The 27,038-nt window shown below is 42.4% G+C and overlaps 2 protein-coding genes and 1 non-coding gene across 4 annotated transcripts; 2 read left to right on the forward strand and 1 right to left on the reverse strand.

Annotated features, from left to right (window-relative positions):
• Positions 1–1,421: 1,421 nt before the first annotated feature.
• Positions 1,422–21,803, forward strand: hif1al2 (hypoxia inducible factor 1 subunit alpha, like 2). 2 transcript variants are annotated; one of them, XM_020465278.2, is made up of 12 exons: positions 1,422–1,637; positions 14,831–15,081; positions 15,182–15,321; positions 18,643–18,727; positions 18,814–18,911; positions 19,026–19,201; positions 19,313–19,419; positions 19,519–19,666; positions 19,885–20,042; positions 20,139–20,218; positions 20,323–20,582; positions 21,042–21,803. In XM_020465278.2, the coding sequence occupies exons 1-12, from the start codon at positions 1,537–1,539 to the stop codon at positions 21,610–21,612; spliced, it is 2,175 nt and encodes a 724-aa protein (XP_020320867.1). In that variant the 5' UTR covers positions 1,422–1,536; the 3' UTR covers positions 21,613–21,803. The 2 variants fall into 2 exon arrangements, with proteins under 2 accessions (XP_020320867.1, XP_031665140.1); XM_031809280.1 differs by lacking the exon at positions 1,422–1,637 and adding an exon at positions 13,482–13,926.
• A 379-nt stretch (positions 21,804–22,182) lies between these two features.
• Positions 22,183–22,264, forward strand: trnas-gcu (transfer RNA serine (anticodon GCU)). Its single transcript has one exon. It is a non-coding gene; the product is annotated as a tRNA-Ser (tRNA).
• A 1,546-nt stretch (positions 22,265–23,810) lies between these two features.
• On the reverse strand, positions 23,811–26,837 carry LOC109873638 (endosialin-like). Its single transcript, XM_020465279.2, has one exon. It carries the CDS (start codon positions 26,662–26,664, stop codon positions 24,580–24,582), a length of 2,085 nt encoding a protein of 694 aa, XP_020320868.1. The 5' UTR covers positions 26,665–26,837; the 3' UTR covers positions 23,811–24,579.
• Positions 26,838–27,038: the final 201 nt, after the last annotated feature.

The raw sequence follows: 27,038 nt of genomic DNA on the forward strand, positions 1-27,038 counted from the left end.
TAGTTCTCTGGATGCATAATAGATAGATGGAGACGTCTATATTTTATGTTCTATATTCTATGTTCTTTATACGACTCATTCACTTGTCCCTGCAGATTTCTGGATAACCAGGGTACACTCATAATGGACTCATCTGGACTTACATTGTACTTCACGGTACATCCCAAGGATAATGAACACAGTTTCAAGACGTGATGAAATAAGCAGAAGAAAGAACAGAGGGAGATGGCTTTTTTAAATCGCTGCCTTTATCAAAACCTGTTGTACGGGATGAGACTGAAGTGCTCCTCTTTGATCATGAAGCATCCAGTGTGAGAAGACTCCATTCAGTGGACAACCAAAGAAAAATAAAGTGGAAAGCAGCTTGTGTATGTATTACATCTGTCAAACTGAGTATTGATTTAAACAACTTACAGAGATGACAGCCTTGTATAAATTAGCCACTTTTATGAAAAGTTTTTGAGCCACTGTATCTACTAACAGGGCCATAGTTTATCCCTTCTGAATAAATTCTGTTTTAACAAGTTGATTGGATATAAAGGAAAGACACTGACAGCCCTTGATATCTAGTGGTCAGTGTTAATTATATAAAAGTGTATTTTTTATAGTATACTTAAGCAATAAGGCACAAGGAAGTGTGGCATATGGCCAATATAACACGGCTAAGAACTGTTCTTACGCGCATCGCACCGCGGATTGCCCGGATACAGCCCTCAGCTGTGCTACATTGGCCATTAACCGCAAACACCCGAGATGTCTTATTGCTGTTATAAACGGGTTACCAACATAATTCGAGCATGTTTTGTCATACCCGTGATATACGGTCTGATATACCACGGCTGTCAGCCAATCAGCATTCATGGCTCAAACCACCCAGTTTATAATGTTTACTTAGTATGTGTTTACTTCACTTGCACAACATTAGGCAGATAATGTGTATGTCTGTGCCCTTGTGTGTGGTGGGGTGGGTGGAGGAAGTGTTTACAGCATAAGGCATGCAACTGGCGCCACAGTTTAGGATCAGGAATCATGCCAGATGTCCTGCTAAATCTTTTTAAAACACAAAAATTTGGGTTGGTCAATGTCTGTGACAACTTTACCCTAATCCATCACCTCATGGGTAAGACAACATTTAAAAGAAAATACCATTAAGCAAGTTAGTATTTAGTTTTAGATTTCACTTTAAGAAAGGATAAACATCAACTTTACGATACAATCCACTAATGTATTGATAAATGCTACCGTGTTAATTTCTTCTACTGTAACACATTTGGTAAATGGTCATTAACTGATAGTTCTGTGCCCAAAGGAGATTGTTTGTAAACAAAGTGGTTGAGAGACCCTCCCTGGTGGGAGGTGGCATTTACAAAAGAGGCGGAGTCTCAGGAGAAAGATGAATGACTTGCCACTGGACATTGGTTCAGGAACCTGTTCTAGTTCAACCTCCAAAAGTACAAGTGGGACGAAATGCTCGCGACCGCATGACTGGCATGTGTCTGTGATTACTAGCAAGTGTCCATTCAGAGATTTTGGATAATGTTTCCTCATTTAGGAAATTCTCTGGAAGATGCTTGTGATCAAAAGCTCCACAAAACAAAGAGACAGAAGGACAGAATTAATGGACAGAAGAGAAGCAGGTGAGTTACTTCTCTAATGAATTACTCTAATAAACAAAACAAACACACCACTTTACTTAGGTTTTTATTTTAGACATGGGAAAGTCAGGAGTGGATTTAGTACTAACTGATCACTAACTGACAAAACATTATATTATTAACATTATTAACATATTTGCATTAGAAATGTACAGGATTGTTTTGGTCATATACTGTCAGGTCCATAATTATTGGCACCCTTGCTGGGGCTATTTTGCTTCTACTGGTCCTGTGGCCCTTGTTAAGGTCAACGACATCATGAACATTACCAAGTACCAGAAAATTTTATACCACAACCTGGTTGCCTCTGTCAGGAGGCTGACTATTGGCAGCAAGTGGATCTTCCAGCAAGACAATAACCCCAAGCACACATCAAATTCACAAACAAATGGTTAATTGACCACAAAATCAACATTTTGCAATGGTTATCTCAGTCTCCAGACTTGATTACCTGTTAAACAAAACCTCTTTCTCTGAGCAGCTTTATTAGTATAAAATAATATAATTCCCCCTTTTTTTGTTTCATACAATATAGCTCAGTATTTGTATTATTTATTTATTTTATGCTTTACTTTTTCCCCCTCATCTTTATCAAGGGTGCCAATAATTATGGACCTGACTGTATATGATCAAAACAATCCTGTACCTTTCTAAGCACTTCAGGACATTTTGCAAGAGTTAGCTATACCAGATATGCTATAGCGTAGTAGTTAGTTGCTGTATCTTTGGAAGCAGACAACCAAGACTGGTTGTGATAAGCTAGCATGACGTAGCTGTGATGTTGTTGCCTCCCATGGCTGAAAGTCGCCCTTTATCTACTCAGGAGGTTCACACTCTTCGCTTCCCTTTGGCAGAGATACCAGTGATTTGGGCTGGATAACTATAGAATGTATGTCATGGAAACTGTAGTGTTACGTAAACATCCCCTCAGTTTTTCTCCCTAGCAGGGGTTGGAAACACAATTATTTCCCAATAATTTTGTTGTGAACAGAACCACTATTGTTTTTTGTTTCGTTCCACAGTTCCGACCAGCAAAATAAAGTTCTGAACCGGTTCGAACCCCAAAAATGTACCGTTTTATATTGTACCTTTCTAAAAATCCACAGTTTTTACATTTAGCTCATTAAATGACTTCACCAATCAGTGCGGACAGAGCAGACAAACTAGGTGTTTACATGTGTGATGGACAGACAAATGTAGCCTAACTATTGGATCAAGATGTGACTGAAATTTTGTGAGTTGGAAAAGAGCGTGAGAGGGTTGTTTGAGGAGGAGGCTTGAAGCGCTGGGAACCTTGTTATGTCATGCATTATCTGAATGACATCCACAGAACTTTTAATGTCCTTTGAGCTAGCTAGTTAATTAAAAAGCGTGAGCTAGCTAGCTCATACGTTTGTGTGAGTGTAGAGCTGCAACAGAATTAAAAACACGTCTTACCCTTTTCTAGTTAATAAATCCAAGGTAAAATGGGATAAATACGCCTATATTATCCATAACTAGCAGTGTAGAAGTTAATCCATGATTCTCTAGCTAATTAAAAATATCCCTCCCTATCTTCTGAGGGGGGGGGGAAGAGCCTACCCCTCCCCCCTTCATCTGCAGGAACCCCTGTTATTGCTTCTATTCGCAATTTTTATTTATTTTTAATTACCATCTTGTCTCATCGCTACAACTCCCGTAAGGGCTCGGGAGAGACGAAGGTCGAAAGCCTTGCGTCCTCCGAAACACAACCCAACCAAGCCGCACTGCTTCTTAACACAGCGTACATCCAACCCGGAAACCAGCCGCACCAATGTGTCAGAGGAAACACAGTGCACCTGGATACCTTGGTTAGCATGCACTGCGAGCGAAGGACTCTGTGTGCTAGCTAGTCCTAAGGAGGACTCCGGTACACAGCAGGTGGAAGGCACACCATTTCACTAACTATCAAGCTAGCTTGTCTCGAGGTATTGCTAGTCTCGAGGTATTGCTTGCCTGAGGTAGAGTACCTTATGATAAGCTGTCGACCACACGATCTACCAAGAGAGTTCTCATCTGTATTATTCGTATTTACCACCACAAAGTGAAACTGGCACTAAGACCGCTCTCAACCAACTCTATAAGGCCATAAGCAAAGAAGAAAATGCTCAACCAGAAGCAGCGCTCTTAGTGGCCGGGGACTTTAATGCAGGCAAACTTCAGTTGATCCAAATATTTACCGGCATGTCCTCCTGATTCTTGCATACAAGCATAAACTTAAGTAGGAAGTACCAGTGACTCGCTCACTACGGAAGTGTTCAGATGACGCAGATGCTACACTACAGGAATGTTTTTCGGTAGCCGATGTGAACAAAACCTTCAAACGGCTCAACATTCACAAAGCCGCTGGGCCAGACAGATTACTAGGACATGTACTCAAAGCATGCGCGGACCAACTGTCAAGACACTGACATTTTCAACCTCTCCCTGACCGAGTCTGAAATATCTGAAATGTTTGAGCAGACCACCATAGTCTGAAATGTTTCAAGCAGACCACCATAGTCCCTGTGCTCAAGGAAGCGAAGGTAACCTGCCTAAATTATTACTGCCCCGAGGCACTCACGTCGGTAGCCATGAAGTGCTTTGAAAGGCTGGTCATGGCTCACATAAACAGCATCCTTCAGGACAACCTAGACCCACTCCAATTCGCATATCGCCCCAACAGATCCACAGATGATGCAATCTCAATCGCACTCCACTCCGCCCTTTCTCATCTGGACAAAAGGAACACCTATGTGAGAATGCTGTTCATTGACTACAGCTCAGCGTTCAACACCATAGTGCCCATGAAGCTAATCACTAAGCTAAGTGTGCTAGCTAGCTAACACACGGTGTCACTTCTTAGCTAGCTAGGTGAAGGACACTGTATACCGGTCGTCCCCGCCATGTGGGTGACACTAGCTAGCTAGTACATGTGTGCTAGCTAGCTAATTAGCAAGCTAGCACACGGTGTCACTAACTAGCAAGCGTGTCCTTCACTCCCACCTGTCAGGTACTGTTTCCCCACAGTTCTGTTAACGAAGGTGAGGGCAGGTCACTGTCTACCGGTGTCGCTCCCGCTAGCTAGCAAGGAGGACTCCGGTAGGCAAGGGTGTTCATTAGGAACCAATGGGATGCTTGAGGGGGGGCATTCCTGCAAATGCAGCAATGCCCACATGCTGTAACGCCCCGAATTGTGAGCTGCACTATTGCACTCACAGGCAAAGATTTTCATCTTGCAGGCAGACACTAATAACGCCTAGTTCATGTTACCGATAAGCACTCTGTTATTTTGCACCGGAGGTTATGCATTTCAATGGGGATATCCACAACGGAGTTGAATCGCAACATCCCCTTGTGGTTTAAGGCTCCATTGCAAGATGGACAGACGCCACATCAGTATTGCCAACTAATTTTCAGGGTAAGTTGCTAGAGGCAGGTTGATTTGTTGCTAAATTACGTTGTGATGTCATTGCGAGATAACGTAAAACTGCGTCATTACGTAGAATACACAATAACATTACTCAAATTGACTGGCCATCTCGGGAAAAAATATGATTTGACATTTGTTCAGGTACAGACTCCCACTCTTTTCTGTACTTCTGGCTGTACAATTTTGATTGAGACATGTTGATTGATGTTGTAAGTTCTGTTCAAGATCAAACATTCTTGACCAACTATATTCATTGGGTTTGGCTCGTCGAACAATTTGCTGAAATTGCTGGAGGCCTTCTGCACAAGCTGAGCGCCTGCTGCTGCTGACATCACTCACAATGCACTGAGTGTGTGACAGAGAAAATAATTTTTGTGTCATTTAGAGGGGAAATGCGTGCATTTTAGAGTTTAAGTCACTTTTCAAAAGTTGCTAAATGTTCCAAATACATTTTTAAAAGTAGCTACATTTGTTGCTAGGTGCTGCTTGAAAAAAAAAAGTTGCCAGGGTAGTCTGAAAAGTTGCTAAATCTAGCAACAAAATTGCTAAGTGTGCATCCCCACAGTGCTTTGATTTTTTAAAAAGTTTATCTTCAGTCCAGCCAAAGATGATGGATATACTGACATGGTACATGTCTTTCCGCCCTAGCAGTGAGAGTCATAGCTCATAGCTCATAGCTCCCGCATATCTTTTCTTTGGATTGATGGATACATCTCATTATTGTAATCTTTTTTTAAATATTAATTGAGGGTTGTTGACGTCAACCGCCTGTATTCAATGGAGAGAGATGTATGCCACTAGCCTCATCCATGAATGTGCATAGCCATCTCAAGACAACTCCAAAATAATTTCCCCCCCCAAAGTTAACGTGACCTACTTATATTTGTACACTCTTAACAACTTAAGCATTACAAAACTTATATTAGATCAAATAAACCTTATGTAGCAAATAAGCCATACATTGTTTTGTTGTCCAAATTCAACACTCATTGACCGCCATAAAAAAACTCCTTGCTTGGTGGGTGAAACAAAAACATTTTTGGGCCTCTCTCTTCTTTTTCCTTTCTGGTCCAGCCAGAGTCCATCGAAGAACAGGAAGTTACCAAACCACAGAAGAAGATAAAAATATGTTGTTTTCAGTGATGGCTTCATGGGATAGCTAGCAACTTGTAAACATTTACCCCTTCCTATAATAAGATGACCAGATGTCTGAAAATTAAACCGGGGACATTTCCAGTTCGGCGGTCAATATATCATTAAAGTTTGCTGAGTAGAGTGTTGGAGGCTATTTTATAGATGACATCGCCAAAGTCAAGGATCGGTAGGATGGTCAGTTTTTCGAGGGTATGTTTGGCAGCATGAGTGAAGTAAGCTTTGTTGCGAAATAGGAAGCCGATTCTAGATTACATTTTTGATTGGAGATGCTTAATGTGAGTCTGGAAGGAGAGTTTACAGTCTAGCCAGACACCTAGGTATTTGAATTTATCCACATATTCTAAGTCAGAGCCGTCCAGAGTAGTGATGCTGGATGGGCGGGCAGGTGCAGGCAATGATCGGTTGAATAGCATGCATTTTGTTTTATTTGCATTTAAACCTTTGGGGCTAGGGGGCACAAGGAGTTCCCTAAAGGGAACACCCCCTCCCATTCAGCTGAAATATATATTCTTTAGAAATATTTTACTTTCACACATTAACAAGTCCAATACAGCAAATGAAAGATAAACATCTTGTTAATCTACCCATCATGTTCGACTTTTAAAAATGTTTTACAGCGAAAACACAACATATATTTATGTTAGACCACCACCAAATAAATAAAAAAACACAGCCATTTTTCCCAGCCAAAGATAGAGTCACAAAAGCAGAATTAGAGATAAAATGAATCACTAACCTTTGATAATCTTCATCAGATGACACTCATATGACATCATGTTACACAATACATTTATGTTTTGTTCGATAATATGCATATTTATATCCACAAATCTCAGTTTACATTGACGCCATGTTCAGAAATGCCTCCAAAATATCCAGAGTAATTACAGAGAGCTACGCCAGATAATAACAATACTCATCATAAACTTTGACGAAAGATACATGTTCTACGTATTATTAAAGATACACTGGTTCTTAATGCAACCGCTGTGTCAGATTTTTTTTAAACGTTACGAAAAAAGCCTACCATGCAATAATCAGACGGCGCTAAGACATAAATATATTTCTCAGCCATGTTGGAGTCAACAGAAATACGAAATTACATCATAAATATTCCCTTACCTGTGTTGATCTTTCATCAGAATGCAGTGCAAGGAGTCCTAGTTCCACAATAAATCGGTGTTTTGTTCCATAATGTCCAATACTAGTGTCCAATTAGCTGCATTTGCTAGCACTCACGTCCCCAAAAGCTGACGCTGGTCCAGGCAAACTCAGAGGAAAACTTCAAAAAGATATATTCCAGGTCGAATAAACTGGTCAAACTATGTAAAGAATCAATCTTCAGGATGTTATTTTCATATATATCCAATAACGTTCCAACCGGAGCATACGTTTCATCTGCAGCCAAATGGAACGATGGTGATATCAACAGACAAATGCGCAACAGGGAAATTGCATTCTGCCAGGACAGTGACTCATTCCCCTCCCATTCGGTCAAAGTTGACACCAGAGGCTCCCTTCCACGTTCTACTGAATGAGGACATCTAGTGGAAGGCGTAGGAAGTGCTAACAGATCCATATCTTATTTGGAAGTGAAGAGGCGATGACTTAAAATTAGACCCGCATTCAGAATTTCACTTCCTGTTTGGAAGATTGCCTGCCCTATGAGTTCTGTTATACTCACAGACATAATTCAAACAGTTTTAGAAACTTCAGAGTGTTTTCTATCCATTAGTAATAATAATAATATGCATATATTAGCAATCTAGGACAGAGTAGGATGCAGTTCACTATGGGCACGCAATTCATCCAAAGTGAAAATACTGCCCACTATCCCCAACAAGTTGCAGTTGGAGGCCACGGAAGGAGAGTTGTATGGCATTGAAGCTCGTCTGGAGGTTAGTTAACACAGTGTCCAAAGAAGGGCCAGAAATATACAGAATGGTGTCGTCTGCGTAGACGTGGATTAGATAATCACCAGCAGCAAGAGCGACATCATTGATGTATACAGGAAAGAGAGTCTGCCCGAGAATTGAACCCTGTGGCACCCCCATAGAGACTGCCAGAGGTCCGGACAACAGGCCCTCCGATTTGACACACTGAGCTCTATCAGAGAAGTAGTTGGTGAACCAGGCGAGGCAATAATTTGAGAAACCAAGGCTGTTGAGTCTGCCAATAAGAATGTGGTGATTGACAGAGTCGAAAGCCTTAGCCAGGTCGATGAATACGGCTGCACAGTAATGTCTCTTATTGATGGCGGTTATGATATCGTTTAGGACCTTGAGCGTGGCTGAGGTGCACCCATGACCAGCTCGGAAGCTAGATTGCATAGCGGAGAAGATACGATGTGATTCAAAATGGTCAGTAATCTGTTTGTTAACTTGGCTTTCGAAGACCTTAGAGATGCAGGGTAGGATAGATCTAGGTCTGTAGCAGTTTGGGTCTAGAGTGTCTCCCCCTTTGAAGAGGGGGATGACCGCGGCAGCTTTCCAATCTTTGGGAATCTCAGACGATACAAAAGAGAGGTTGAACAGGCTAGTAATAGGGGTTGCAACAATTTCGGGTGATAATTTAAGAAAGAGAGAGTCCAGATTGTCTAGTCCGGTTGATTTGTAAGGGTCCAGATTTTGCAGCTCTTTCAGAACCCCAGCTATCTGGATATGGGTGAAGGAGAAATGGTGGGGGCTTGGGCGGGTTGCTGTGGAGGGTGCCGGGCAGTTGACCGGGGTAGGGGTAGCCAGGTGGAAAGCATGGCCAGCCGTAGAGAAACGCTTATGGAAATTCTCAATTATAGTGGATTTGTCGGATGTAACAGTGTTTCCTAGCCTCAGAGCAGTGGGTAGCTGGGATGAGGTGCTCTTATTCTCCATGGACTTTACAGTGTCCCAGAACTTTTTTGAGTTTGTACTGCGGATGCAAATTTCTGTTTAAAAAAGCTAGCCTTAGCTTTCCTAACTGCCTGTGTATATTGGTTCCTAACTTCCCCTGAAAAGTTGCATATCACGGGGTCTATTTGATGCTAATGCAGAACGCCACAGGATGTTTTTGTGCTGGTCAAGGGCAGACAGGTCTGGAGTGAACCAAGGGCTATATCTATTCATGGTTCTACATATTTTGAATGGGGCATGCCTATTTAAGATGGTGAGGAAGGCACTTTTAAAGAATAACCAGGCATTCTCTACTGTCGGTATGAGGTCAATGTCATTCCAGGATACCCCGGCCAGGTCGATTGAAAGGCCTGCTCGCAGAAGTGTTTTAGGGAGCGTTTGACAGTGATGAGGGGTGGTCGTTTGCTCGCAGACCCATTACGGATGCAGGCAATAAGGCAGTGATCGCTGAAATCTTGGTTGAAAACAACAGAGGTGTATTTGGAGGGTGAGTTAGTTAGGATGATATCTATGAGGGTGCCCGTGTTTACGGATTTGGGGTTATATCTGGTAGGTTCATTGATACATTGTGTGAGATTGAGGGCATCAAGCTTAGATTGTAGGATGGCTGGGGTGTTAAGCATGTCCCAGTTTAGGTCACCTAGCAGCACGAGCTCAGAAGATAGATGGGGGGCAATCAAATCACATATGGTGTCGAGGGCACAGCTGGGGGCAGAGGGTGGTCTATAGCAAGCGGAAACGGTGAGAGACTTGTTTCTGGAAAGGTACATTTTTAGAAGTAGAAGCTCAAATTGTTTTGCTACAGACCTGGATAGTAAGACAGAACTCTGCAGGTTATCTTTGCAGCAAATTGCAACACTGCCCCCTTTGGCAGTTCTATCTTGTCAGAAAATGTTATAGTTAGGAATGGAAATGTCAAGGTTTTTGGTGGTCTTCCTAAGCCAGGATTCAGACACGGCTAGGACATCCGGATTGGTGGAGTGTGCTAGGGCAGTGAATAAAACAAACTTAGGGAGGAGGCTTATAATGTTAACATGCATGAACCCAAGGCTTTTACGGTTGCAGAAGTCAACAAATGAGAGAGCCTGGGGGATGGGAGTGGAGGTAGACACTGCAGGGCCTGGATTAACCTCTACATCACCGGAGGAACAGAGGAGGAGTAGGATAAGGGTACGGCTAAAGGCTAACAGAACTGGACGCCTAGTACGTTCAGAACAGAGAGTAAAAGGAGCAGATTTCTGGGCACGGTAGAATATATTCAAGGCATAATGTACAGACAAAGGTATAGTAGGATGTCAATACAGTGGGGGTAAACCTGTGCATATAGTGATAATGAAAGAGATTTTGTCTCTAGAAATAGCATTTAAACCAGGTGATATCACTGCGTGTATGGGGGGTGGAACTAAATTGTTAGCCAAGGCGTGTTGAGCAGTGCTAGAGGCTCTACAGTGAAATAAAACAATAGTTACAAACCAGAACAGCAATCGACACTGCATGGTGACTTTAGGGAAAGGCATGCGTTGCCGGGTGATCATACAAGTCCAGTGCGTGGCTTCAAGCAGCTAGCGGCACGGGGCTAGCAGGCTAACAGAAAGGCCTTAGAGGGATGACGCGACGGATCAGCAGGGCTCCGTGTGGTAAACCAGGCCAATTGGCAAAATATGTGGCCGAAGATATATGTCCGAAGGGCCTCTTAAATCAGCAGTCCAATGTGCTTAAGATAGCTAGCAGGCCGCAGATTAGCGGCTGTGCGTTCAGGGGTCGTTAGCTGCTATAATTCCAGGTGGAATAAAAATATTAAAAAATATCATAATAAAATTGTTTATTAAAAAAAATTGGTTCAGAACTTGCGGTAGGAATCTGGAGATAGAGAAGAATAAGTCCGACTAGCTCTGGTTTGAGTCACGCTGTACAGACTGGCGAGAGTTGTCCGGGATAAAGGTAGCTGATGACCGCTAGCAAAGGATAGCTGACTGCTAGCTAGTGGCTTCGGAATGTATTCGATGGGTCTCGTAAGCCAACAGTCCGTTGTGCTCTAGACATCTAGCATTCAGGGGATGTTAGCTGCGAAGGTCGGAAGGTGAGAAGGTTCAGAGCTTGCGATAGGTATCGGGGATATGGAGAGAAAAAATAGGTCTGGTATGCTCTGGTTGAATCGTGTTGTCCAAACTGGCGAGAGCTTTCCGAGCTAAAGTTAGCTGATGACCGTTAGCTGGCTAGTTTATGTTGGAGAGATTACAGTAAGAGGCAAAGAAAAATAAGTTCGAGAAAAAGCAGGTCCACACCACATTGGGTGAGGCGGGTTGCAGGAGAGTATTTTGAAGTAAGGGTTTAGAAAAATATAAAAAGATATGCGAAGAAAAATATATATACATGGGACACGACAAGACGAAGGACAAATACAAAGACTGCTACCCATTGCTTGCCTCATTTTTGTATTTTATCTAAAAAAATTGTATGGAATAATAAATTGGCAGGCTCTGTAATCATATCTTTACCTTTCCTCTATCTCTTTCACTCTTCTTCCTATCCAGTCTTCCTCCTCTCCTTCCTCTCCACTCTCTAACAGAAAACATTATGCTAATGTTATCCATGAAAATGTAAAAATATATATTTTCACACTAATTATTATAATCCCAAACCAAACCGGTTGTGAGTCGGGGGCAGTATTTTCATTTTTGGGAGAAAAAAACGTTCCCGTAGTAAACGGGATATTTTGTCAGGACAAGATGCTAGAATATGCATATAATTGACAGCTTAGGATAGAAAACACTCTAACATTTCCAAAACTGTAAAGATATTGTCTGTGAGTATAAGAGAACTGATGTTGCAGGTGAAAGCCTGAGAAAAATCCAATCCGGAAGTGCCCCATGTTTTGAAAGTGCTGGGTTCCAATGAGTCCCTATTGAGCTGTGAATGGGCTATCAACCAGATTACGCGTTCTACGTATTCACTAAGGTGTCTACAGCATTGTGATGTAGTTTTACGCATTTATGATGAAGAATAGCCCCCAGAGAGATTCTCACGTAAAATACAGAGGTAGCCATTACTCCAATCGGTCCTACTGAAAAACGAATTGTCCCGATGGATATATTATCGAATAGATATTTGAAAAACACCTTGAGGATTGATTATAAACAACGTTTGCCATGTTTCTGTCGATATTATGGAGCTAATTTGGAATATTTTTCGCTGTTGTCGTGACTGCAATTTCCGGGCGAGAAGAACAAACACAGCTATTTCACCTACAAAAATAATATTTTTGGAAAAAAGGAACATTTACTATCTAACTGGGAGTCTCGTGAGTGAAAACATCCGAAGCTCATCAAAGGTAAACGATTTAATTTGATTGCTTTTCTGATTTCCTGCTGCTAGCTGGACAAAATGCTATGCTAGGCTATCGATAAACTTACACAAATGCTTGTCTAGCTTTGGCTGTAAAGAATATTTTGAAAATCTGAGATGACAGGGTGATTAAAACCTGTTAAGCCTACCCCCTACTTTTTCGAACATTCTGTTAAAAATCGCGCAACATTTCAGCGTCCTGCTACTCATGCCAGGAATATAGTATATGCATATGATTAGTATGTGTGGATAGAAAACACTCTCACGTTTCTAAAACTGGTTAAATCACGGCTGTGACTATAACAGAGCGTGTGTTTCATCGAAAAGCGCATAAATAAATGAAGTAGCGTTTTGAAACGGTGTTTTTTTCTGAATCACACAGTTTCCATAGATGGATATTTTGGGTATATATGGACCGATTTAATCGAAAAAAAGACCCAATGGTGATGTTTATGGGACATATAGGAGTGCCAACAAAGAAGCTTGTCAAAGGTAATGAAAGTTGTATATTTTATTTCTGCTATTTGTGTAGCGCCAGCTACACTAATTATTTTGTTTACGTCGCATTCAGGTATTTCGGGGTGTTGCATGCTATCAGATAATAGCTTCTCATGCTTTCGCCGAAAAGCATTTTAATAATCTGACTTGTTGGCTATATTCACAACGAGTGTAGCTTTAATTCAGTACCCTGCATGTGTGTTTTAATGAACGTTTGAGTTTTAACGAGTGCTATTAGCATTTGGCGTAGCGCATTTGCATTTGCTGATGGCTAGATGAGACGATTGCGTCTCGGGTGGGGCTTAAGAGGTTTTAACAAAAGGCTAAGCTGTGTGTCAATATATTTCATTTGTGATTTTCATGAATAGGAATATTTTCTAGGGATATTTATGTCCGTTGCGTTATGCTAATTAGTGTCAGGCGATGATTACGCTCCCGCATGCGGGATGGGGAGTCAATAGAGGATATTATTAAAATTGTAATCTACAAATAAATATTAAATATTCTCATAATGAATTGTGCATTAATTTAATATAATCATATTTTCAAAATAGCCTGTCCACTGCATGTTTACATATGAACATTTTTTAACCTAGCTACCATAACAGTAGCTGGCTAACCTAGCTAGATAACTTAGTCGACATAGCTAATGTTAGCTAGCATAACCTATTTAAAACCTTATGGTGCAGATCATCTATCTATATAATAAATTGTGACATTTTAACATCACTAGCTAGTATCTCAAACGATTGTACCTGGCTTGAAAAGACGTTTGTGGTGATGTTGTGGATGAACTTGTCACCTTGTTAGCTTCTGTCCGAGTTTTCCACAGCAGTTTTCTCTAAAACTAGCAGGAGCAAGTAGTTACTAGAAGAAGAAGAGTGAATGAAGCTTCTATAGCGAGAAGCCCCCTCTGCTGGACGAAACAAGCACAACGCGATTGATAAGTCAACTGGTAGGCTCTGCTGCCCGGTCTTTCTTGCCAATTAAAATATTATTTTACTTTGCAGTCTGTTTTTAATGCACTGTTAAAAACGAGGACATTTCCGGGGACAGGCCACCAAAAACGGGGACGTCTGGTCACCCTATCTATACATACTATTTTAATAGTAATGTGTTAACAGCCAATGTGTATTATATGACCGTTGCCTCCTGTTTAAGTTTATTGCAATAACGTTTGTTTTGTATTCCAATTATTAGGTGGAAGTTGTTAGCTACGATGGTATCTTTAACCTAGCCTAGATTTTAGCCAGCTGCTCTGCAGTGCAAGCTAGCTTGACTTGCCATAAAGTTCGAGAAACAAGTTGAGGAAAGAGTAACTAAACACAACATGTTTTATTATTACCAGAAACAATATATTTATCCTGTCTTGAATGAACAGATCATATTTTACAATCTTCCAAAATAAATGTGATCTCTGACAAGAGATAAGCTCTCCTCCAGCTTGAATTAAAAACACTTTTCAGTTGAGGGGCAAGACTCTCTCAGTTGAGGGGCATAAGTTTCTGAGTGACAGAGTGAGGGCTTTCCATAGGAGCTTTGTTGCGTTTTGTTGTGGGACTAGAAAAAAATTCCTGGAACATAAAAGAAAGCCATCAACTGGTTCCCATGCTTTTAAAAACAATGGTTAGGTTCCAGAACAGTATGGAACACTTTCATTCCAAGTTCTGTTTCTGTTCCTTGAAAAATGTATTTATTTTCCGGTTTTCTGTTCTGTTCCCTGAACCTGTTCCAACCCCTGCTCCTTAGGCCCCTTCACTTCCTGTCTCTCTCTGTAGTTCTCTTTCTTCATTCCTCTCAACTGCATACTATTTTCAGAAATGTTCTCTCTTAATGGTATGACACTGCTTGTACCACAGGGTGAGTACGGAGCGGCTGCGGGCCCAGTCCCGTGTTGCAGCTAAGAGTAGGAGGGAGAGAGAGAGACGTTTGTTTGGGGAGCTGGCAGCATGGCTACCTCTGCCCTCTGGTCTGACTGGCCACATAGACAAGGCTTCTATCGTCAGACTCACACTGGACTACCTGCGTCTGAGAGCGCTGCTAGACCATCGAGACAATGTCACACCAGAGACCAGGGTCTGCTCTGACACAGTCCACTTCACCATGCACGGTAACCACATTCTGTTGGGCTTTTGGAATGTCTAAAAGGCTTTTAGAGTGTTCAAGGGTTTAGAAATATAGTAGAAGGTATTGTCCTCTGTGTTATTTAGGGCGATACCCAATGGCTGGGATTTTCTCTGTGGAGACAGTGCTGGAGTCTGCTGTTGGGGGTTTCATGCTCTTGGTGTCTCAGAACGGCCAAGTTATCTTCACTACAGGGGACATAAGGACACACACTGGCATCAACCAGGTACAGTCATATTATACTGAACAAAAATATAAACACAACATGCAACAATTTCAATGATTTTACAGAGTTACAATTCATATAAGGAAATCAGTCAATTGAAATAAAATCATTAGGCCCTAATTTCACATGACTGGGCAGGTGCGTAGAAATGGGTGGGTCTGGGAGGGTATAGGCCCAACCAATCAGAATGAGTTTATTCCCACAAAAGGGCTTTATTACAGACAGAAGTACTGTGGCTTGCGAAACTATTCACCCCCTTTGCCATTTTTCCTATTTTGTTGCCTTACAACCTGGAATTAAAATGGATTTTTTGGGGATTTGTATCATTAGATTTACACAACATGCCTACCACTTTGAATATGCAAAATATTTTGTGAAACAAACAAGAAAGACAAAAAAACAGAACTTGAGCGTGCATAACTATTTACCCCCCAAAGTCAATACTTTGTAGAGCAACCTTTTGCAGCAATACAGCTGCAAGTCTCTTTGTTGCCTCTCTGATTAATGCCCTCCTTGCCTGGTCTTTGAGTTTTGGTGGGTGGCCCTCTCTTTTTTTATATAACCTAACTCTGATCTGTACTTCTCCACAACTTTGTCCCTGACCTGTTTGGCAAGCTCCTTGGTCTTCGTGGTGCCGCTTGCTTGTTGGTGCCCCTTGCTTAGTGGTGTTGCAGACTCTGGGGCCGTTCAGAACAGGTGTATATATACTGAGATTATGTGACACTTAGATTGCACACAGATGGACTTTATTTAACTTATTATGTGACTTCTGAAGGTAATTGGTTGCACCAGATCTTATTTAGGGGCTTCATAGCAAAGGGGGTGAATACATATGCCTGTATTATTTTTTTGTTTGTTTTTATTTCACTTCACCAATTTTTACTATTTTGTGTATGTCCATTACATGATATCCAAATAAAAATCCATTTAAATTACAGGTTTAAATGCAACAAAATAGGAAAAGCGGCAAAGGGGATGAATACATTTGCAAGGCACTGTACTTCTCAGTTTTATCGGCTGTCCGGGTGGCTGGTCTCAGATGATCCCGCAGGTAAAAAAGCCGGATGTGGAGCTGGCGTCGTTACACGTGGTCTGTGGTTGTGAGGCCAGTTGGATGTACTGCCAAATTCTCTAAAACGGCTTATGGTAGAGAAATTAACATTACATTCTCTGGCAACAGCTCTGGTGGACATTCCTGCAGGCATCATTCCAATTGCAGGCTCCTTCAAAATTGAGACATCTGTGGCATTGTGTTGTGTGACAAAACTACACATTTTAGAGTGGCCTTTTATTGTCCCCATCACAAGGTGCACCTGTGTAATGATCATGCTGTTTAATCAGCTCCTTGATATGCCACACACGTCAGGTGAATGAATTATCTTGTCAAAGGAGAAATTCTCACTACCAGGGATGTAACCAAATTTGTGCACCAGATTTGGGAGAAATATACGTTTTTGGTGCATATGGAACGTTTCTAGGATATTTAATTTCAGTTTATGAAACATGGGACCAACACTTTACATGTTGCGTTTATCTTTTTGTTCAGTATACAGTGGGGCAAAAAAGTATTTTGTCAGCCACCAATTGTGCAAGTTCTCCCACTTAAAAAGATGAGAGAGGCCTGTAATTTTCATCATAGGTACACATCAAATATGACAGACAAAATGAGAATAAAAAAATTTAAAAAATCACATTATAGGATTTTTAATGAATTTATTTGCAAATTATGGTGGAAAATAAGTATTTGGTCAATAACAAAAGTTTATCTCAATACTTTGTTATATACCCTTTGTTGGCAATGACAGAGGTCAAACTTTTTCACACACTGTTGCTGGTATTTTGGCGCATTCCTTCACTTATAATTCACTGTATCACAATTCCAGTGGGTCAGAAGTTTACATACACTAAGTTGACTGTGCCTTTAAACAGCTTGGAAAATTCCAGAAAATTATGTCATGGCTTTAGAAGCTTCTGATAGGCTACTTGACATAATTTGAGTCAATTGGAGGTGTACCTGTGGTTGTATTTCAAGGCCTACCTTCAAACTCAGTGCCTCTTTGCTTGACATCATGGGAAAATCAAAAGAAATCAGCCAAGACCTCAGATTTTTTTTTTGTAGACCTCCAAAAGTCTGGTTCATCCCTGGGAGCAATTTCCAAACGCCATGGTTCATCTGTACAAACAATCGTACACAAGTATAAACACCATGGGACCATGCAGCCGTCATACCGCTCAGGAATGAGACGCGTTCTGTCTGCTAGAGATGAACGTACTTTGTTGCGAAAAGTGCAAATCAATCCCAGAACAACAGCAAAGGACCTTGTGAAGATGCTGGAGGAAATAGGTACAAAAGTATCTGTATCCACAGTAAAACGAGGCCTATATCGACAAAACCTGAAAGGCTGCTCAGAAAGGAAGAAGCCACTGCTCCGAAATCTTCATTAAAAAAGCCAGCCTACGGTTTGCAACTGCACATAGGGACAAAGATCATACTTTTTGGAGAAATGTCCTCTGGTCTGATGAAACAAAAATAGAACTGTTTGGCCATAATGACCATCGTTATGTTTGGAGGCAAAAGGGGAAGCCTTGCAAGCCGAAGAACACCATCCCAACCGTGATGCATGGGGTGGCAGCATCATGTTGTGGGGGTACTTTGCTGCAGGAGGGACTGGTGCACTTCACAAAATGGATGGCATCATGAGGGTGGACAATTATGTGGATATGTTGAAGCAACATCTCAAGACATCAGTCAGGAAGTTAAAGCTTGGTTGCAAATGGGTCTTCCAAATGGACAATGACCCCAATCATACTTCCAAAGTTGTGGATAAATAGCTTAAGGACAACAAAGTCAAGGTATTGGGGAGGCCATCACAAAGCCCTGACCTCAATCCTATAGAACATTTGTGGGCAGAACTGAAAAAGCATGTGTGAGCAAGCTCTGTCAGTGGAAATGGGCCAAACTTCACCCAACTTATTGTGGGAAGGTTGTGGAAGGCTACCCAAGTTAAACAATTTAAAGGCAATGCTACCAAATACTAATTGAGTATATGTAAACTTCTGACCCACTGGGAATGTGATGAAAGAAATAAAAGCTGAAATAAATTATTCTCTCTACTATTATTCTGACATTTCACAATCTTAAAATAAAGTTGTGATCCTAACTGACCTAAGACCATTTTTATTAGGATTAAATGTCATGAATTGTGAAAAATTTAGATTAAATGTATGTTGAGTGTTCATATTGTACTGGAACTGAAGGCAAAACAGATGGAAAACCAAAAATATTTTTCTAAACAACAAATGTTTTTATTTCACGTGTAGATGGATCTGATTGGTAGGAGTCTGTTTGACTTCATGCACCACTGTGACCAGAGGGAAGTCAGAGATATCCTCTCAAAAATGATAGGTAAAGGGGACATCGCATATTTTAAACAAGATATTAGTTAGCAAAGAGGCATATTGTTTATCTTCTGTATCGTGTCTTTCTATCAGCTACTGAGAGACAACAGCAGTGTGACTTCCTCCTCCGTGTGAAGAGCACTCTGACCTCTCAGGGACGAGCTGTCAACCAAAGACACACACGATGGAAGGTCAGTACTTCATCCTAGTTTGAAGCAGAGTATTAACATGTTGAGTTTTATTCTTCTCTGTTGTAGAAATACAAACTTCACTTTCTCTTTTCTCTCTGTCTCTCACACACACAGGTGATTCACTGCGTTGGGGTTAAGAAACAATCTCACCTTCCAGAGTCAGCCTGTCTTGTCCTAATGTGCCGACCCTTACCCATCTCACAATGCATCATCAGGGATGCCAGCTTGAATCACAAGACCTTCCTGAGCGGACATCACCCGGATATGAGGTTCACCTACTGCCATTCAGGGTACAGTCACTAACTCAGCACTCATCTGGTGACGCTAATGAAACGAGACGAGTAATACAAGGATATTACATAATACTTTTCATACTGTTTTTCATATGATTTTGTTTCTAGTGTCAAGGAGTTGACTGGATATACAGAAACAGAACTTCTGGGCCAGTCTGTGTATCAGTATTACCACACATCTGACTGCCAGCACATTCACAAAGCACACCAGAGCTGTGAGTTACCTCGAATCATGAGGTGTATATAAATATTGTTAATATCACTAGTATGTTCTGACCATGTTAAATTGATATGTGATCATGTGTCTGGGACAGTGCTCTCTAAGGGACAGGCTACCATGGGCAGGTACCGTCTGCTGCTGAAAGGTGGTGGGTATGTGTGGGTAGAGACGGATGCATCGGTGGTGTACAACAACCAGACTGGGCAGCCCCAGAGTGTTGTCTGCATCAACTACATTCTAAGGTGAGAAGTGATGTCGGGGTCCAATGAAAGCATCTAATGAAATGACAACTCTTACCAAGACTGTGTGGATAAGAAGTTGGTTAGACTAGATATCTGTTCAGCTGTTTACAAGTAAAATCCCTTGTTCCTTGTGCTACCAAGTTGTATGCACCGTATCTGGTGTAAAGATATCTTCTCTGTCCTTTTTCCGTTTGCCCTATCTCGTTGTCTCACCACAGTGAGGTGGAGCTACCAGAGATGGTGTTCTCACTGCAGCAAACAGAACCTCTACTGAGGCCCTGTTACTCTGATCTTGTGGGGCCCATCCTGCAGAATGAGACCTATCCTGCAGCAGAGACAGCTGTTCATCTACGCAACACAAAAATACCAACTCCAGGTCTGTCCCTTTAGCTGACGATTATTTGCATCTAACCGAAGAGGCGTTAAGATACTTGTGGCATTGAATTGTTACGTTCCTCCCAATCTGATCTAGAACACAACAATGAGATCCAAACCTATGAGGGATATTCAGAGCTCAACCGAGAGGATCAAATGAACATGAACTCACTCTCTGTAAGTAGGCCTATCTCTTTGCTCACGGGTAAAACCTGGGCTGAAATTGGTAGCATGGTGGACTTTTTCAATCCCTTTTTTAATTGCATATTTCCTCCCTGCAGGAACTATGTGAGCTGGACCTGGACTCGTTGGCTCCATACATACCCATGGATGGAGAAGACTTCCTCCTCACTCCAGTTTTAGATGGGATCTTGGCCATGATAGAAGGTCCTGTTCTTCCACCTGGTTTGGAAGGCCATTGTTCCTTGGGGAAGTCCCCTATATCTGCTGGTTCTTTCACCACACATCAAATGAAAACCTTGCAGATAGAGCCCCCTTGTGACTCAGGGGTGTCACATACAGTCAAAGAGTCAGAGTTCAGGTAAGCACCACTGTGTGTGGGCACAAGCTTCTAGTCTCAGTCAATAGGTATACTGTTAAAAGGTATAAGCAAGTCCTGGTATCGATATTAGCATTCTTGCCGCATTATGTTACAATCATCTATAAGTGACTTTGTTGAGCTTCACAATCAATTTGAGATACTTTCAGACATGATGCGTGAAAAATGCTAATATCGATACCAGTACTTGGATGGGATTTTTTGCCACATGCTCAAACTCTGGAAACAATGCCAGGGAAACTAAACCAAATTATGAATTGCTGTCAAAGTGAAGACACCATTTTGTCATTTGGGTGAACTGTTCCTTTAACCGTTCATCAGTGGCATAATTGTTGCTGATTGTTTTCTTTGGATATAGGGAATCATACCATCATATCCTTGTCTCATTGTTGGCCATTTCAGATGTTTCTTGGTCCTATATAACATCTGCTCTTTCTCCAGGGACCATATGAAGTCAGTCTATAGAGGAGGCAGTGCTGTATTCAAGGAGGGCCCTGACCATGCCGGATTGGAGGGCCTTGTCCCGAACGAACAGTGGAGTGAGAAGCACATGTCCTGTAGACATCCACAGGCACTTATGGCTGCTGCTGCTAGGCTGCCTTACCGGACCGTGGAATATTTCCCCATTCACCCACAAGATGGATCCCCTTGCTTGTGTGGATCACCATCAAGGCAAGTGTTGTGGAAATATACACAGCAGCCCAAAATCCCAAGCACAGGCCCTCAGCCACCTACCAATCATATAGACGAGATGTCAACATGCCATGTTCCTTTCAGCCTGCCAGTACTGAGCAGGCTGGACTGTGAGGTCACACTGGGGCCAACCAGCTGCCTGCTTCAGGGGTCAGAGATCACCTCCGTCCTGGACCAGGCCCCCTCCAGATTCTTACACATGACAACATGGGGCATAAATCAGCTCTCCACCCAATATGCCCATCCTTGTTACGCACCCAGATCAGCTATTGAAGTCAGCTCTGGCACATCGACATCATATGCTGAATGGATAACATGAACTTGATTATCCCATGAATTGTGCCAATCTCTCCTGAACTAGGCCTATATTGTGACTTTTACTGGCAATTTAACTGACAAATGTGGATGCATAGCCTAGTTATTAAATACAGCACTTAATTACAATGATCAATATTAAAACTGTTGTCTTTGTTTTGTTTACTGTACAGTGCCCATACAAGTTACAATCTATTTGAGTTTTTCTTATCCACTCGGATTCTGCATGCAAAAACTGCCATATATAGCTAGCTCTGTTATACAAAGATTCTCTGCTGTTTTTAAACCCCACTCCATGGTGAAAGTTTCGGTGAAGGAAGTTTATGATGAACCTTTTTTCACCATGGAGGGGCGTTTAGTCCGCTACGGTCGCAACTGCCTGGGAGATGGGGACTAATCCCACCTCATGTTGTATAAATCCAAAGCAATTTAACATAGTTTTGGAATTGTATATTCACTACAGTAGTAAACTGGTGCAAATAAAACGAAAAGCAAAGCATAATAGCAAATTATTAACGCGCATAAAATAATTTTCTACGAATAAATTTAGATAATTTCCGCAAATACTCCAACCGACGAGGTGGCCGAGTGGTTAAGGCGATGGACTGCTAATCCATTGTGCTCTGCACGCGTGGGTTCGAATCCCATCCTCGTCGACATATACATTTTTTCATTACTTTTGCAAGTGTTGCGATGATCTATTAGTCTTTACAAGAATAACGGCGAATTATGAGTATTTGTATTATATTGTATATTATTGTATTATTTGTATTATAAAGCAAGACAAGTGAAGGCTTTATACAACCTTTCATGTAGTACTCTAAATCCTTGCATACCATAACCATTCTAAATGTCCATATAATGCAGATATCCGTATAATACGGTATTCATAGGAAGTGTTACCAAAATTAGGAAAAAGAAGAATATGGATATGATAACCTATTATAGCACTATTATGTATAGGCTGAGTAAAAGTCCTGATGATTGTGTTTATGTTTAATCTTAAATGTTTAGAAGACACCCACATTATTTTGTTAGTGAAAGTGATACAGTTTTTAATCTGTATGTCACAGTAGAAAACATGGAAATAGTCCTATTTTACAAATGTAGGCCTAGACCCTAACTGCGTGGGGGCGCTATTACCTAATAAAAGGCAAAAGGAGGCAGATTGAACTATTTCTCTTGGTGTTGGGTATAGAGAAATTGTAACGGACTATTTTTGTAGCCACTAAAACAAGCTGACCAGACCTCACGCGCGCGTGCGTCCGCGTGTGCCATCGCGCGTATGTTGATTTTGGCCCCCCACACCAGACCAACTATATTAAGTTGGGGACAGGTCAAAAAGCATTCAACATTTATGGCAATTTAGCTAGCTAGTTTATTGTTGCTAGGTAATTAGTCCTGGAATATAAACATTGGTTTGTTATTTTACCTAAAATGCACAAGACAATTAATCCACAGATTAAAGGGTAATCATCCTTCTTCAGGCTTCTTCTTTGGACTTCATATGGTGGTTGGCAACCAATTTAAGGTGCATTACCACTATAGACTGGTGTGTGGAGCTTAGTTCATCTTTCAATCACCCACGTGGGTATATGCTCCTAAAAACCAACGAGGAGATGGGAGAGGTGGGACTTGCACCGCATTAAGCTCCACAAATAGAACTAAGATCTATTTTAGCGCCTACTCAGACGCTAGTTGAATTGCGAGAGCAGTGTGGGTGCAATGATTGAATAACATGTATGTGTATATTTGGTTCGTTGGACAAAGCCCATGGAGAAATTAATGGCGTTTTTGTAAGGTTTTTGGATAAACACTGAAAATAAGGTCGGTGGGAAACACAGACTTAGGAGATCTTATTTTACATTTTGTTCCATGTGATCATTTTCATCAGCCAACTTCACTTTTTATGAATGTCGAAGCATATATGTTACAAAGAAAAGCACATAAAGGCTTCCTAATTCATAAAGGACAATGTTAACTGACTGATATTATCTCATAGAACAACAAAATATAAGATCTCCTAAGCCTAGACCTTATATTTGGTGTTGATCCCCGAAACCCTATTCTTTCCCCATTCCTTTAACCCATAGATATGTCTGAACAAACCAGAGGTTAGTTTTCTGTTTTAGGACTACAAGCTGGCTCGCTCTATTCATCATCGTTTTCACGGCATGAGGTGTGTCAGTCAAACAAAACAGAAATGGTTTATTGATTTTATTCAAATCCAATGCATACTCAGTGCAACGAATCTAGAAGGACAGAATTCAATGTAGGCCTAACTAACAAAAGTGGGTACACATTACAAATGGCAACACATCCAAATATTCTGCAATTGGAGCATTTTGCTTGCACAGTGTTTCTTCTCAATAAATGTTATGGGCTTGTTTCTCATCTAGGTTTCTTAAATTAATACTCTGAAGTTTATTCTGTTGATTATCATTAACCTCAATAACGAGGTCTACAATACACTTTAGCACCTGCTAAATTAATAATTGTTTAAGACATTTTTCTGATGGTGGCGAAATAAGCACTAGCAATGAAATATGAACCCCTTCCTCTCGGTAAAGTCATCTCCCCTGTCTTCAGAAGCACTAGCAGTGAAATATGAAACCCTTCCTCTCAGTAAAGTCATCTCCCCTGTCTTCAGAAGCACTAGCAGTGAAATATGAACCCCTTCCTCTCGGTAAAGTCATCTGCCCTGTCTTCAGAAGCATTTATCAGATCTTTACAACACCTAAAAAAACAGCACTTCATTTATGTTGTCATAATTAATAAGCACTATTTGTAGATTAACTTCAGACAGAGACACTAGAATGTTCCGCAGGAGTATGCAGGGGTTCAGTTTCACTGTGATAGCAGCAGAGGCCATCAGATGGGTGGTCTGGATCCTGTTTTTTATTTAACCCTTTATTCACCCCCCCTCCCCATTCAGAACTGTTCATTAAAAAGTCAGTATGCCCTCTATTGGTCAAGCAGGAGATTTCGCCTTGTTCTTGTCCTCTGATTTGGAGGTGACGATCCAGCGGTAACAGTCAGTGATTCTCTTGTTTTGTTCTACAGCACAGCTAGTGCAGTACACAATGCCCAGAGCCAGCATCACCACAATGAAAACACACAGGGGCACCAGGAGTGCTACGAGAAGCCAGCTCTTGTCCTGCTTCCTTTTGCCCTTACTGTCAGGCCGCTCTGCCCCTAATGCGAATGCTGTTGTTTGGGCTGGAAGTGGGACTCTGAGTGTGATGGTGGGGGTGGTGGCGGCCTTAATCTCAGAGTTACTGTCTGGGGTTTCTACCACTCTCCCAGCCCCCCTGTCATTCTGGACTGCTGGGTGGTGGCTGTCATTAACGCTGGGCACCACTGAGAGATCACCTGCTTGGCTTTGAGTGACATCATCTTCCTGGGAGGATGAGCTGGGCAAGGGTGTGACAGTGTTCTGAGCGGGCTTTCTCCGTGTGAGAACATCCCAGTGTGAGTTATGGTCATTCGACGGCCTGTGTGGAACCGGCATAGAGGCTGTCTTCTCAGTAGGAAGCATCTCAAGGCTGGTCTGCTCTGTCAGCCACTCCAAAGCTGTGGTGTCAGTAACCCAGTCTGGGAATTCGGGGACCCAGGAGAAAGAGGTTTGGTAGGATGAGGTAGCTGTGGATGAATACTCATGTTCACCCTCTGGAATGGCCATACAGGAATACTGGTCTGACTGCAGCTCGTACCCTGCCTCACAATAGCACTCAAACCCACCCACATAGTTGAGACACTTCTGGTGGCAGCTGGTGGAGATCTGACAATCATCGATGTCCTGGCATAAGCCTGGATCATCGGGCAGCTCAGTGTAGCCTTGGCGGCAGTGGCAGGCATAGGAACCAGGGGTGTTCTCACATCTGTGTGCACAGCTGCTGGAATCTTTGCATTCATCGACATCCACACATTCTCCATCTTCATCAGGCTCGTAGCCCTCATTGCAGCGACACTCAAATGTCCCAGGAGCATTTACACAGATATGAGGGCAGGGCGCCTGCAGACACTCATCAACATCCAGGCAGTTGCGTCCACCAGGTGCCAACAGGTAACCATTTGGACATTTGCAGCGGAATCCTTTAGTATTCTCTTCACAGTCAAACTCACAGTTGGCCGTGCCACAGGAATGGTTCGGCTGGCAGGTCTGGCCGTCCTCTGCCAGTGTGAAGCCTTCAGAACACTCACAGTAATAGTGTGTGTCAGCATTCTGACAGAAATGCTCACAGCCACCATTTTCCTCTTCACACCAGTCCTGGGGTCCATCAGAACAGAGGGGGGCATCCTTTGACCAGCCCACACTCCCATCCTCCCTCAGCATGCAAAGAACAGACTGGTCTCCCAAGCTGTCTTCATTATCTGGGCAGGGCAAGGTGGCTACTGAACCAAAGGGGATGTGAGTGAGGATGGTGCTGAGCAGGTTGAAAGGGGTGGTATACAGTGCAGGTCCCCCTCCCTCACTCTTCAGAGAAGGGCACATCCCCCGGTAGTTGTAGTGACACATGAATCCATCCACAGCCAGTGAGCAGGAGCCATCCAGCCATTTGAAGTTGTCGTGCTGCTCCCGGGTGTCAGCAGCAGTGTTGACGCTTATGACGACACAGCGGGGTGCGGCACAGGTGCTAGGTGAGTCCGCTCTCAGCCAGTTTCTGTACTGCGTGTCCTGTTCACCTGTGATCCATTGGAATCCCCTGAGTGGGCGTGTGGCAGAGCACTGCCTGGGCTGGCGATGGAGCCCAATCCACAGTCTGACCCTGGCCCGAGGGCCGCGCTGCTCCACCGACGAAAGGAGCTCATGGACCATAGCCGCTTCCTCAGAACTCTTTAGGGTTGCCAGGGAACCACGTTTGTCCTTGCAGAACCTTGCAGATTCCCGAAAAGTCTTACGTTGGAAATAGACGGCGTAGCAGCCATCTGCAGTGCAGAGGGCATCTTGTTCCTGCAGCTCTTGTCCCAGAGTCCAGGGAGGCCAGCAGGCACACAAGACTGCCAGAAGAGCACAGGAGCGCAAGGCACAGCTCATCTTCCCCATCTGTACCATTGTCTTTTCTCACCTAACTACACCTCTCTCTAAGTTATACTTTTTTTCTTTCTGCTTTTTAAAAAATACTCCACAACTTTTCCCCAAACAAAACTATTCTCTTACATTTAGTCAGAGGCCTTTCTCCTGAGCTCCCTGCTGGTCTACCTCTGCCTTGGTAGCAGCATTCTAACTGATCTGCAGGAGAAAGAAAGGAGACGGGAGGGAGGGGAGAAAGAAAGAAGGAGGGTACGTGAAGGAAAAAGGATTGTGTGTTTTTGGAAGAGGGGCTGGGTAATGACTGACTGTGTGGAGGAGGGGGGGGGGCTGCTGTGCTGGACGATGGTTTTCTCTTGTGCCGTATGGTTTTCATAACTTTAAGGGAATGACTCGCA

Source organism: Oncorhynchus kisutch, linkage group LG29 (assembly GCF_002021735.2).
Source record: "Oncorhynchus kisutch isolate 150728-3 linkage group LG29, Okis_V2, whole genome shotgun sequence".
In the NCBI taxonomy this organism is placed as follows: Eukaryota; Metazoa; Chordata; class Actinopteri; order Salmoniformes; family Salmonidae; genus Oncorhynchus; species Oncorhynchus kisutch.